This window comes from Sporothrix brasiliensis, assembly GCF_000820605.1.
Source record: "Sporothrix brasiliensis 5110 chromosome Unknown Cont12, whole genome shotgun sequence".
NCBI lineage: Eukaryota > Fungi > Ascomycota > Sordariomycetes > Ophiostomatales > Ophiostomataceae > Sporothrix > Sporothrix brasiliensis.
The window spans coordinates 27,531-40,902 of NW_024467131.1; the positions used below are offsets into that span (position 1 = coordinate 27,531).

General features: G+C 55.5%; 4 protein-coding genes across 4 annotated transcripts; 3 read left to right on the forward strand and 1 right to left on the reverse strand.

Annotated features, from left to right (window-relative positions):
- Positions 1-1,120: 1,120 nt before the first annotated feature.
- SPBR_03962 (ccch zinc finger DNA-binding protein) lies at positions 1,121-2,287 on the forward strand (the record flags this gene model as incomplete). Its single annotated transcript, XM_040762250.1, has 2 exons — positions 1,121-1,755; positions 1,825-2,287. The coding sequence occupies 2 exons, from the start codon at positions 1,121-1,123 to the stop codon at positions 2,285-2,287; spliced, it is 1,098 nt and encodes a 365-aa protein (XP_040623206.1).
- A 761-nt stretch (positions 2,288-3,048) lies between these two features.
- Positions 3,049-3,931, reverse strand: SPBR_03987 (short chain dehydrogenase; the record flags this gene model as incomplete). Its single annotated transcript, XM_040762275.1, has 3 exons — positions 3,049-3,138; positions 3,205-3,511; positions 3,576-3,931. The coding sequence occupies 3 exons, from the start codon at positions 3,929-3,931 to the stop codon at positions 3,049-3,051; spliced, it is 753 nt and encodes a 250-aa protein (XP_040623207.1).
- Positions 3,932-5,026: 1,095 nt separating this feature from the next.
- Positions 5,027-6,748, forward strand: SPBR_03936 (uncharacterized protein; the record flags this gene model as incomplete). Its single annotated transcript, XM_040762224.1, has 2 exons — positions 5,027-5,552; positions 5,652-6,748. The coding sequence occupies 2 exons, from the start codon at positions 5,027-5,029 to the stop codon at positions 6,746-6,748; spliced, it is 1,623 nt and encodes a 540-aa protein (XP_040623208.1).
- A 3,471-nt stretch (positions 6,749-10,219) lies between these two features.
- Positions 10,220-12,593, forward strand: SPBR_03911 (protein-serine/threonineeeee kinase; the record flags this gene model as incomplete). Its single annotated transcript, XM_040762199.1, has 4 exons — positions 10,220-11,333; positions 11,409-11,708; positions 11,779-12,160; positions 12,233-12,593. The coding sequence occupies 4 exons, from the start codon at positions 10,220-10,222 to the stop codon at positions 12,591-12,593; spliced, it is 2,157 nt and encodes a 718-aa protein (XP_040623209.1).
- Between the last annotated feature and the right edge of the window lie 779 nt (positions 12,594-13,372).

Below are 13,372 nucleotides of genomic sequence, written 5' to 3' on the forward strand. Positions count from 1 at the left end.
TGCAGATATAATTACAACAACAATGTGTGCAAAAATCCTTTTCATGGTCCCAGACTGTCCTTTTCGACCCCTACCCAAGCAAACGGTCGAATGCCCGTAAGCTGCGATGTGCCAGAGCAAGTAACACCCTTAGCGGAGCATCGGGGCCCATCACTGTGCCTCCGTCCCTGCGGCGGCAACTGCCATGTTCCTTATTGGATTGGCCGCTCTTCTTCGGCCGCTGGAGGTAGCACCTGCTGGCCGGCCATCAGTTCAATTTCGCCATCGCTTATCTTGACGCCTTGTTTGCTGCTTGTGTTTGTGCGCCGGTCTTGCCGCTCGGCGTGGACGTCGGCTCCACCGCGTTGACTTCGAGGAAATGGTAGACGACGATAAGGACCATAGCTGCGATGCCGAGGAACACGGCGAGATTGTACAGCTGGTCGTCGGTAATCATTGTGACGGTATTGAAGAGCGAACCGGTAGGAGTGGAGGTCGGATGAAGATTGTAGAGACTGGAGCAGCTTTAGCGACGTGTGGTACGGGAATCTGGTGGTGAGGAATTAATTAGCTTTCCAATTGCTACTTCAGAGGGGATTAAATTGGGGCTAAGATAGACCATACCGTACGATCGGTTGGGGATGTTGAGTAGAATGGGAATTGGCGTAGTGGTGATGCAAGATGTAGCTTCATGGGATTGGCGGCTTGATCGCAACCAGGGAAGGACAGCTTTCACGGCGCGATTTGCTGCCCGTGTCTGGAGGAAGAGCCACACGTGATCATTATTAGTCATCGTCAACTATGGCAAATTTTGGTGCGGTTTGCCGTTCCGTCGTTTTTGCCTTTGCCCGCCAAGAGTCACTAAAAAATACCCCACGCTTGCAGTGTATTTTTCTAGGCGAAAGACACTCAATAAAAATTTATGCCCCAAAGCCGCATCCAAAGGCAAGACACTGCCAACATATAGAACGACGACGTACATTGACGACGACGGCCACAACGACGACCATCCCACTTATTCTTGGAATTCGACGATTAATTCAACCCTCTGGCTGGTGAAACGCATCTTAGCTCCGAGTTTTTTTTTCTTTTGATTTTTTTTGCTCGTTTCTTTTGCGTCTTTCATCATACATTCTTCACGATGCCGCCCAAGCGCAATGAGAAGGGCGGCGGCAAGGTCAAGCCGACGACGGCCAAGCTGGTGGACGACAAGACCTTTGGCATGAAGAACAAGAAGGGCGGTGCGGCGCAGAAACAGATTGCGCAGCTGACGTCTCAGATGAAGAGCAGCGGCAACCCGGAGCAGAAGCGCAAAGAGGCCGAGAAGCTGGCACGCGAGCGCGAGAAGAAGGCGGCCGAGGAGGCACGCCGCGAGGCGGAGATGCTGACGAAGACGGTGCAGGTCCAAAAGGTGCCCTTCGGCGTGGATCCCAAGACGGTGGTGTGTATCTTCTTCAAGAAAGGCAACTGCGACAAGGGAAAGAAGTGCAAGTTCTCGCACGACCTGGAGGTGGAGCGCAAGACGGAGAAGCGCAGTCTGTACACGGATACACGGGAAGAAGACGAGGCAGAGGCGAAGAAGAAGGAGACATCGGCCGACTGGGACGAGGAGAAGCTGCGGTCGGTGGTCATGTCGAAAAAGGGCAACCAGCGGACGACGACGGACAAGGTCTGCAAATACTTTATCGAGGCCATCGAGGACGGCAAATACGGCTGGTTTTGGATCTGCCCCAACGGCGGCGACAAGTGCATGTACAAGCACGCTCTGCCACCAGGGTACGTCATCTTTCCTTCTCTGCCATTGACAATGATTTGGATCGCGTTCTCCCTCTGCTAACCAGACAGATTCGTCCTCAAGACCAAGGAACAACGCGCCGCCGAGAAGGCCCTGCTCGACAAGTCCCCCCTCAAGACCCTCACCCTCGAAGAATTCTTGGAATCCGAGCGCCATAAGCTTGTTGGCCCGTCGACGCCTGTCACGCCCGAGACATTTGCCAAGTGGAAGAAGGATCGCCTGGACAAGAAGGCGGCCGAGGAACAGGCCCGCAAGGCCAAGGAGGCGACCGGTCGTGCCCTGTTTGAGAGTGGCAACTGGCGGATGGACAGCGACGACGAGGCATCGTCCTCCGACGACGAGGGCGACAACGACACCAACGGCGACGCCTGGAACTTGGAGACGATGCGGCAAGAGACCGAGGCTCTGCGGCAAAAGAAGGAGGACGAGCGCTTGGCAAGCCTGGCTGGCGTGCCTGTCGCCCCCGATGCTGGTGCTTCTGCAGAGGCAGCAGCTGCTGAGGCAGACACATGAACGACCCTTACCTTGGGGTGGTCTTTACGGAGACGCCGTGGTTCTTTCCTTACCAGAGAGATAGCGGGACCAAAGCTACGAGACAGAGCTGCGGCATGGTTAGCATCCACCATCTGATGTCTGTCCTTCTTGGAGGGCTGCCGTCGCTCGCCTGTCTCGTGTTCCGCCGACTGTTGTTCGACAGGGCCACACACAAACATTAATTGCCGATTCGAATGTACGACACGATGACGGACTGCAGCGTTCTTGATGAAAAAGCATTTTGTGGCAGCAGTGATGGGAATCATAACGCAGGACTGTGCAACCACTTGCGGGCATGGGAAAAATATTATATCATGGCATGCCATGTGGATGGGCCGACAAAGGAACCCCAATTCACGGTGCCGGGCGTTTTATTGAGTCTTTTATATTTTTCGTCTGTTCTATATACTACGCTTTCCTTCACCTCGGTGTATCGAGGCGCGGGATTACGGTTGTCTAGAATGGCACATTGGCCGACATCTAGATGCAATAAGCGGACATGTAGAATCTTGGTAGCATTGAGACGTCATCGTTTGTTTTCCTTGGTTGCGAGAATTAAATACAGCAACCAATCTTAGTATCCCACATGAGCAACCCATCTGAACTAGCATTCCGCAAAAGGTGACCCTAAACCGTTATTGTAATACCATTTTGCATATTTATCCGGGAGCAAAGTAGCTTCACTATCAGCTAACTATCATGCTCTTCGGTTCAGCACGGCCATGTACGCCTGCCTCTTCTTAGAACTTCTCCACATACGGGCGGAGATCGATCTCCTGTGTGAAGCCTGACCGATGCTGCGTGTGCAAGTGCCAATACTCGTCGGCAATCTGTCTTGTTAGCTGTGCTCTCGCCATTCGACATGCGTCAATGGCCTTCTCTTTGAGACGACTTACCGCATCCGGGCTCAGCTTGCCGTCCGGCGCGCCGCCATTGACGTTGTAGCCCTTGGTCCGCGGGATGTCGATGACAGCGTCAATGATGGCGTGTGCCACATGCACACCCTGCGGGTGAAATTCGCGAGCCAGCGACTGGGCCAGCCCGCGCTTGGCAAACTTGCCGGCCGCAAAGCCCGAGAAGAAGGCGCTGCCGCGCGTCGACGCCGTAGCGCCCGTCACGAGCAGTGTCGGCGGGTTCGGCGAGTCGGGCACAGACTTGAGGAGCAGAGGCAGGGCGCTCTTCGCAAAGAGGTAGAGACCGCGACTACGAGTGTCAATGCCAATAACGAAAACGAAATGCACAACAGGGGCCTGTGAGGCGGACTCACGGATTTGATGCGAGGGACGCGTCGAGATCTTCAAGGGACGTCTCTAGGAACGGCTTGCGGCCGCCGAAACCGCCGCTGACGTTGTAGATGGCAGCCGCGAGTCCGGCGCCGGCAAAGCCGTCGGTCTTCTGGATCTCGGTAAACGCATTCTCCAACGACGCCTGCTCCGTCACATCCGTCGTGATACCGACAGCCTTGCCGCCGGCGTCGTTGATCTCCTTGACAATATCCTGATAGCTCTCAGGCTTGCGGGCCAGGAGGGCCACGGGGTAGGTCTTGGCGAATTTGAGGGCGACTGAGCGGCCAGTACCCGCGCCGACGCCAGCAATGACTGCGTAGAAGCTCTTGGTGGCCATGGTTGTAGCGTGGCTGTACTTGTGTATGTGTTTGTAGTTGTGGATTTGGATTGGAAGGCAAGGGTAGTGATTGAGATTCGGGATGCGCGAGGATGGATGGCGGTCTTATATTCTAAACACCAGACGGGGAAGTGATCATTAATCAAAATGTAAGGCAGAGACGGGGTGACGATGCGATCAAATCGAAGGTCTGGGTCTTTTACGTCCGGGTCGCTCTTTCCCTTATATGCTGCTGTCTGGATCACGAATTACTAATGGATAATGCCATTTTCGGCCAAATGTTCACAATTGGGTACATATTTATCACGTCTACTGGCTGTGTACACAGCTCTTTGAGCATGTACCATGGGCCCAATAGAACATGGCTGTACGATGCTGGCAAGGCGAAAACACCATCGCCCTACAAAATGTCGAATTTTGGGGAAGCTTGTTAGAACGGCGGAGGCGACAAAATCGACAAAATGGTGGCAGATTCTCCCGAACTGACAAATGCGATGGCGGGGCATTTACAAGGTGCTGGTGTGCTAACACACGGAAGGAGCGAATGGCAGTCTTGGAGCTAGTCCTAATCCAGCGGATAACTGGGCCCGTGCGCTAGTCCACCCTTTCCTGCGGTTTTGCGCTTTGTGTGTGGGAAACACGCGACTTCACAGCCTTCGCATCTTCTGCAAATCGTAACGCCTACTAGCCACCGCGTTGCATGAACATTGGCGAATATCCATCACCCACCCCCGATCACATGAAAGGTAGCAATGCACATCGCGTGTGCCTGATCATGCAAGTGAACCTAGCCTCGCTGACTCATGAAAGCAGACCTACAGCAATTAAGTGGTAGCCATCTTAAGTGATGACAGATCAGAGCTTGAGATGCATTCTGCGCTGATATCACAGGCATAGCAGCCGCTCTTTATCCATATCTTCTGGATATAGTGACTGCAGTGCTCTTCACGACGAGTGGATATGCCCCTTGAACCGGCAGGCCCGCCACGCAGAGCGGGCCCCCGGCAAACAGACCTCAATACATGGATGGGTCTGCATGCACAGAGGCCGGCCAACACTTCTGTCCCGATACCGGCTCCGGGGCCAGTACCATTTATGACTGGACGATGCAACACGCCTGCTGCGGCTTCTCCAGATTTCGAAGCTGCCCCGCCTAGGAGGTACCATGGCGCCGGCAACGACGGCCGCGGTGATGACGGCCAGGCCGAATTTTCCCAACAACTGCTTAACCACCAGCACCGCTCTATATTGCCGCCCACATCACAAGCAGACCTTCGAGACAATGGCAGAAGCGCCCGGGACAGACGGAGAGGGTCACCTTCGCGCAGTGCGCTGCACCAGCCACCAAACATGCCGTCGAGGGCGTCACTCTCTTCGCCGGCCAATCCACAGCCTACGTTGCAGAACCGCCCGCCCCGAATAGGACAACCCGGCACGGCGCGCTCGTCGGCCATGGATATTGACGAGCTTGCCAACACGGATGAGGACGTCGAAGAGCTAGATGTACTCCCGCTCGTCATGTCGGACCTGGACCCTCGGTACGCAAAAGAGGTCACTACGCCTAAAAATTCACCGCCGCCGCCCTCTCAACCTTCAACACCACCTAAGGCCAACGGCAACAGTAAGGCTTCCGCAACAACGCCTTTAAGACAGCCGGTAGTCAGTATTCCTTTGCCTGCCTCTGCGCCCTCTGTACATCGATCCCAACAACACACGCCAGTCCAGAAGACACCTATGACGGTGTTCGCATCCTTACCATCACTTTACACGCCTAAAGCTGGCGGCAGCGTGCCGGCACCACCGCCACCAGCAGAATCAGCCACAGAATCAGCAACGGTAACAGCAACAAAGAACCTGTCGCCCGTCGTCGCCGTGGGGCGGCGCTCCAATTCCATGCTCGCCGTGCGCGTCAAGGGCCGACCCAAGGGCTGGAAGCCCGGGATGACCTACCGAGAAGTGGCCCTGCGGAATGCGGGGGTCGATCCCAACGACCCGTCCGTGCCGCCAGAAATTCTTTTGCCGCCACGCCCCCGGAAAACGGGGCGACCACCAGGCCGGCCGCGACTGCCAGGAGGTCCGCGACCGAAGCCCAGCCAGGGCGCATTTGGCTTCAAGCGCGTTGGTCGCCCGCCGATCCAGCCCATTGAGGTGGTTCAGCGCTCCATCTTCTGCAATGGCCAGGCGTGCTTTGCGCCGTTCGTCTGTGAGTGGACCGGATGCCGGGCCGAGCTGCACAACATGGCTACGCTGCGCAAGCACGTCACTGTCGTGCACGGGCGACCAGCCGGAGCGGCCAATACATGTCAGTGGCGACGATGCGCAGACCGCCAGACCGTACCCGCGCGGTACAAGGACGACACCGATACCGACGCAGATGGACAGACATTACTCGAGCACGTTGAATACCAACACCTGGCGCCGTTGGAGTGGCACCGGGGCGATGGGTTTGTCAACAATGGCCACATAGGGCCGCCTCCGCCGCCAGCGGCAGCCATGCTGCTGTCCAAGGCGAGGACAATGGACAATTTGCAAGCGAAGACGGAAAACGACGACAACAAGCCTCCTGCGGCAGAAACGCGTCTTCTGAACAAGGCGCCGGAAGTTGGCCTGGACGGCGTTCCACCTGACGACCTGCCACCCTATCTTTTGGATGACAAGGGCAAGCAGGTGACGCCACTGCTCCGCGATGGTCTCTTGGAAGCGTCAACCTTCTTTTGGACACATGAACAGCGCGGACGGCGGCTTAAAGAGCTGTATCGGCAACACCAGCAAAATATGAAGAAACGGCCGGACCGGGAGCTCGGCCGTTTGGTTTAGTGACTATGGAGACGAGAAGAGCTCTTTTGACTATGTATCATCCAATGTATTACCTACGGCACACACAGTGGAAGGAAAACAAACGGAAATAGGGTGGCAACGTTGTTTTGTACTAGAGAAACATAAAGCAAACGTGGTACAACTTGGAAGTGCGGCAGTTGACAATCGGATATGCCGCTAAACATTGTGACAGAGAAGGATACCCACACCGAACGCTGTACTCTTGCAGGTTGGACATAGAATGGCGGTGAATTGGGGTTTGGTATTATGATGCTCCTTGAGATAGAAGACAGAGAAGCAAACAGTATTTTGACGCCAAAGTATTGATTGCTCCATGGTGTATTATTTTCTTGGCAGTATTTTTTAATCAGAAATGGACAGGCAATTTCTGGAGCGTTCTTCCGTCCACATTGATCGACGCAGGGGGCATTTGTCGGTTTGTATGAGCACTGACAGGATCACCCACTGGGCAAAAACGAGCATCTATCAAATCCAACGGCCATTATGGCAAACAGACAGGCCAGATACTCTTAGGAGTTTTCGGTCAGACTCGTCCCCCCGATCTCTCCAGCAAAAATGCTAGAGCTTGTGGTTTGCATGTAAGTACGGTTGTCGGTCCTATCTAACCGAACGGCAGCCTCTAACGTTGTCAGGAGAATATACACGACAAAGTGCGGTAGTAGTTAAAACAGGACACAACGGCTTTTTTCTTTTGAGTTGCACGGAAAACTGACGTCATGTGGAGATTGGTGCCAAACAAGACAATATCGAAACAAAAACGAATCGCATGCAAAATAAAAATAGAAACGGCGGGACACTGTGGGAAACTGTGGGTTCCCGGTGCTTCCAGCTTTTTATTTTACCTCTCCCGGCTCGCCTGCAATGAAAGCCGCCAGGCTGGTCACCTCGGATTGTCGGCGTCGGATGTCACGGTCGTCTCTTCATTCGCTTTGGGGCCACCTACCAACCAGGGATTGTCCAGCGCGCAGCATCACCGCCGGTCGAGAAAGGAGCACAGGAGAGAAAGATGGACTCCTTTGCGGCTGCCTGGGCTTACGAAGCCGGCTGCATTGATGATGCTTGCCTGTGTCAGAGTCCCAAGCATGGAAGACGGCGATGACAGGCCGAGTGTATCAACCCACCGTTGGGATATCAACGCGATGAGTTGTGATTTTGACGGAATCAGGGGTAAGGGGCATTTTCGATCGTTGAAGTGCGCATTTGTAAGCTAGGGCCTGGGCCAGCCGGAAAAGACCCGGTGGTTTTTGCGCGTCTGGAGACATTGTCCCATGCACTCACGCGTTCACACCATCTATGTGAGGAGTGGCACCCAGAAAGAGGCCCGCAAGTCCGTTTCGAGAGAAAGAAGGCCAGGCCACGCCAATGGCCTGGACCCAGAATGGGCCTGTGGGGGGAAAAGGAGGCACAGCACGTTGCTAGCGGCTTGGGTGGGCTCCTCGCGGACATGGTTCTCGCCCAGAAGGGGTATATCGGATGCCCGCGTTAAAGGGCCTGCAGGTTGCGACAATGGGGACTGGAGTTAAAGAAAATACGTTGAACGCGACGAGGGACGTAGGAACAAAGCACTTCAGTAGACTTGAATGAGTTGAGCCAATCAAGGGCGCCCGAAAGAGGCGCCCGATAGACAGAAAGGATCGTTGTCCGTGTTTGGAAGGTGCGCTGTGTCGCGCGGGGAAGCTGTCGAAAAGGTGGAGGGCAAAGGGCAAAACAGCCGATGACGGGGGCGCTGTTTCCTTGGAAGTGTCTTGTAAGAGAGTCGCCGGAAGCTACGATGGACTGACCGACCAGGCTCTCCGCTCTTCTCCGCGATAGCACTTCTTTTGCAAGTAGGGAAAGTCCATGTGCAAGTTGCCTGGCCGCGCCGACGTCCCACCCATTGGACGGTCAGTGAAAGAGGGCAAACATATCATGCTAATGCAGGTAGTAGCATTGCAAGCAGACAAGAGCCAGCCCGGAATGGCAGCCAAGGATGGAGGAATCCTGTCGCCTCGGAGGAGAGCATTCCTGCCGTCGCTGACGAACTCTGGCTAAAACAGCGGCGCGAGACCACGGCTGCCTGTCTGCCAGTCTGCTTCCGTCGGCGGCCATGGACCAAGTTGCTTGGCTCTTGGGAATGTCGCTGGATCAAAAGCAGACAGCAACGGCATTGGGACGGGGGAGCCTGATCGCAACAAAGAGTGCGGCGAGCATCCAATGCGAGAGATTACCAATTCGTTCCTTCCGTCGGCCGGGCGCTTGTTCGCCCCTTCTCAGCCCTCAGCCTCTCAGCCTCTCAGGCAGTGGCCGTCAGCCCGTCACATTTGCTTCCTTCCGTTTGTAGTCTTGCATCCCCTCGCATTCCCCACTCTCTTTCCGTCCCTGGTCTCGCACGTTTTGGACTTCTTTCCTCGTCATCAAGAGACATCCTATCGCTCCTATCGCTCCTTTGTACTCGTAATACTGCGACATAGAGTTAAGGATCCTAAACTGTCGCTCTAGCATGGTCTCTCTGGGCATCACCAGTCCCATCTCGTCCCTGGGAAAACACGCTAGCGACTCCTTTTCGAGTCTGGCCCCAGCTGGGCAATAGCGACCCGTCTCGCCCGTCGGTAATGGTGGTCATGCTAACGTGCTTTGGTGGCAGCCAAACCGAAAATAACTGAAAATAACGCTCCACAGTGCGTCGCAATACACTGTGACCAAAAGGCGTGCTCTCATCCAATTGCCTGGAACGAACCATCGCCATCGCCGCTGCACTGTCTCTGGCCCCATAATACTGATACGGGTTCCACTGCGATCTATGTTCGTTCGCCGCACAAAGTGGGCCTTTGATGCCTGCAAAAGTTCCTTCCAAGGCCCCTGCCACCACTAAATCCACCACTAAATCCACCACTAAATCCACCACTAAAGCCACACTGAACAGCACCAAAGCCAGCAGTTGTGCCAGAGCCAACCGCAGTCACCCTTCCCAGCGCAATTACCCATTACCAACAACCGCCAGCACTGCCTTTCCAGTCCTGCTCTATCCCTCACTCTCACCATCCACGTCTGGCTCACCTCTTCCTCCTCATTATTCTCCTCCCCACCCCCAACGACAACGACCAACGTCGCACCGATTGTCTCGCATATCAACCCTGCGTCATTGACCGACTCGTATTTGCTGCCTTCTTTTCGTCACAAGGCTGCGTTTCCGAGTTGTCGATTCATTCTCTCTGTCGGCAATCGTTTGGACGTCAACGCTCGCATCCTTGACCAGTTGTCTGCCTTGGCTTCATCCCTCCCTCCGGGCTCGGATCCTGCAACGCCGTCGTCCCTTGCCCACACAGGACGATCGACGCACCCGACCGCTCGCTTCCCAATCGCCCTGCCGTCTTTGTCTTGACGCCGTCACCACCCGGTCCCCCCTCTTCGACAGCAAAACTGGCGCGCACGACATGGCCCAGGCGCTATGAGAACGGCGCCGCTCCTACAATGCCGTCCCTCAACGCCAAGTCCGTCATTGGCGGCATCACCAACAGCAGCAACAGCAGCAACAACAACAGCAATACCAACAGCAATAGCAGCGGAAACGGCAACAGCCACTTCCCCCAAAAACTGAAGAACTTCTTCCGCATCAACAACTCCGCCGACGGCAACAGCAGCAGTGGTAGCCATACCAGCGAAAAAGCTGGTATTCTCTCGCTGCGCACCGACAATGCCGGTAGCGGCGGCAACAGCAACGGTACCGGCAAGACCGGGTTCCGCCAGTCCAAGTTCTTTTCTGTCGGCCGCCTCCGGTCCCAGACCGTCGCCAGCGAAGGCAACATCCTCGAAGAATCCCTGAGCCCGACGGCCCTCGCGAACCCCTACTTCGCCCACCAGGGCCAGCCCGGCATTCGCCATCACAATGAAGGCTCGCAGCCGCCGAGCCCACCAGACACCCCGAGCCTAAAGGTGCTCGCCGCCGACGGAGCTGGCAGCCCCGGTGCGGGCTCCGCTGCCGTTGCGGCCACGGCCGCAGCCAACGGCGAGCGCACCACGACCGCCTCCAAAGAAGAGCTGGCTCGCAAGCTGCGCCGCGTTGCCAGTGCCCCCAATGCCCAGGGCCTGTTTGCCAAGGGCGCGGCCGCCGCCAACGCTGCTGCCAACGGCGGCCCCATCCCCTCCTCGGGCCTCGGGAACAACGGCTTCATCGTGGGCGGCAGGGACAGCGACGAGCGCCCACACACGGCCGAGCTTGGCAAGGATCCCGTCGTCATGACAAAAAACGCGAGCGGCCTGAGTCTGGTCGATGCCAAGAAGCTGGCGGCCGCGTCGGGTGTAGTCGGCGTCAGTGCGCTGGCCAGCAGTCCGGCGCTGGTCGATGACCTTGCCAATGGCACTGCGGGCGGCGTTCTTGTCGACAAGGACGAGCTGGGCGCGCTGCCACCACCGGGCCGCTCGCCGCTCGCTTTTCGAAGAACATACAGCTCCAACTCGATCAAGGTCCGCAACGTCGAGGTCGGCCCGCAGAGTTTCGACAAGATCAAGCTCATTGGCAAGGGCGATGTCGGCAAGGTCTACCTTGTCCGCGAGAAGAAGAGCAGTCGCCTCTATGCAATGAAGGGTGCGTTTGTCTCCCCCTGGTTACGGTGTCTTTTATGGCGTCTTCACGTTCGGTCCCATACTGACTTTGGTGTAGTTCTGAGCAAAAAGGAAATGATCAAGCGCAACAAGATCAAGCGCGCCCTCGCCGAGCAAGAGATTCTGGCCACCAGCAACCACCCCTTCATTGTCACCCTCTACCACTCGTTCCAATCCGAAGACTACCTCTACTTGTGCATGGAATACTGCAGCGGCGGCGAGTTCTTCCGCGCGCTGCAGACCCGCCCGGGCAAGTGCATTCCCGAGGACGATGCACGCTTCTACGCGGCCGAGGTCACAGCGGCCCTCGAGTACCTCCACCTGATGGGGTTCATCTACCGCGATCTGAAGCCAGAGAGTATGTCCCGCTTTGACTCTCGTTTTCTCTCCATCACTGCTTCCATGCACCTGCTGACCATGCGCTCTAGACATTCTACTGCACCAGTCTGGGCACATTATGCTTTCTGATTTCGACCTCTCCAAACAGTCCGACACCGGCGGCAAGCCCACCATGATTATCGGCAAGAACGGCGCCAGCACGTCGTCGCTCCCGACAATCGATACCAAATCGTGCATCGCTAACTTCCGCACCAACTCGTTCGTCGGCACCGAGGAATACATTGCGCCCGAAGTGATCAAGGGCAGTGGGCATACCAGCGCGGTCGACTGGTGGACCCTGGGCATTCTCATCTACGAAATGCTCTACGGCACGACGCCCTTCAAGGGTAAGAACCGGAACGCGACGTTCGCCAACATCCTGCGGGAAGAAATCCCCTTCCCCGACCACGCAGGCGCTCCACAGATTTCCAAGTAGGTTCAAACACCTCTTCGTTCCTGCATCATATTATTCGCATGTTGACGTCATACTAATCACATCCCCAGTCTCTGCAAGTCTCTGATTCGGAAGCTTCTGATCAAGGACGAGAACCGGCGCCTGGGCGCCCGTGCCGGTGCATCCGACATCAAGGTGCACCCCTTCTTCCGCACCACGCAGTGGGCCCTGATCCGGCACATGAAGCCCCCCATCGTCCCCAACCAAGGCAAGGCCATCGATACCCTCAACTTCCGTAACGTCAAGGAGAGCGAGAGCGTCGACATCAGCGGCTCGCGACCCATGAAACTCAAGGGTGTGCCCCTCGACAGTGGCCTTTCGACGCCGGGCAACGAGGTCGTTGATCCCTTTGAGGAATTCAACAGTGTCACACTACATCACGACGGCGACGACAACAGCTACGGAAGGTGACAGGAGAAGTAAGAGAAGGAAGAAAAGGAAGAGGAGGGAGAGGAGGGAGAGGAGGGAGAGGAGGAAGAGGAGGTTAGAGATGCAACGAGGAGGGCACGAGCAGAGTCGGAGCCGTGTCCGTCCTGTTTCGTGCGGTTGAATTCGTCGTTCCATTTGTCTTGGCATATACGGCATCACTCTCCGATTTGATGTGCTTGTGCTTGTTTTTCCGGCCCTGTACAGATTTTGTTGTTTTCCTGTCTTTTTCCGTGCCCCTGCCTGCGCCATAAATCTGTGTTCTGTGTTCTGTTTTCTTCGCGCATGTTTACCGGACGCGCTGCATTTGACTGTTTTTGGGACGGCTGATGCGTTTGTATTTCTTTGCTTTTCTTACAACTTTGCATTTTTCATTCTGCATCATTTCTCAAATGCCATTCATCTCCTTCCGCAGGGGGTGTATTTTCAGCATCTTCTCCTTCATATTTTTTCATTGTTGTTTTAGGTGCGTGGATGCTGTGAAGGAGCTGTCTACTAGGAGCAGCCGAAATATGAGGAGAAAAGAAGAAATACTCTTTGACTGCACATGGTTTTCGTCTTCAACCTGTCCGCGTTGCGCCCATTTTTTACAAGAATAGCCGTAGGAGGCTGCAAGGGAAGGGATACATATTTCCATTTCGATACAGTAGTGTTTCCTCGAAAATTGTGTCCTTTTTCAATGTTTTGAGACCAGCTGTGTTTGATCTCGATTTTAAAGACAGGTAACACGTGAGGTCCAATTTTTTACAACGTGGTGATGTACA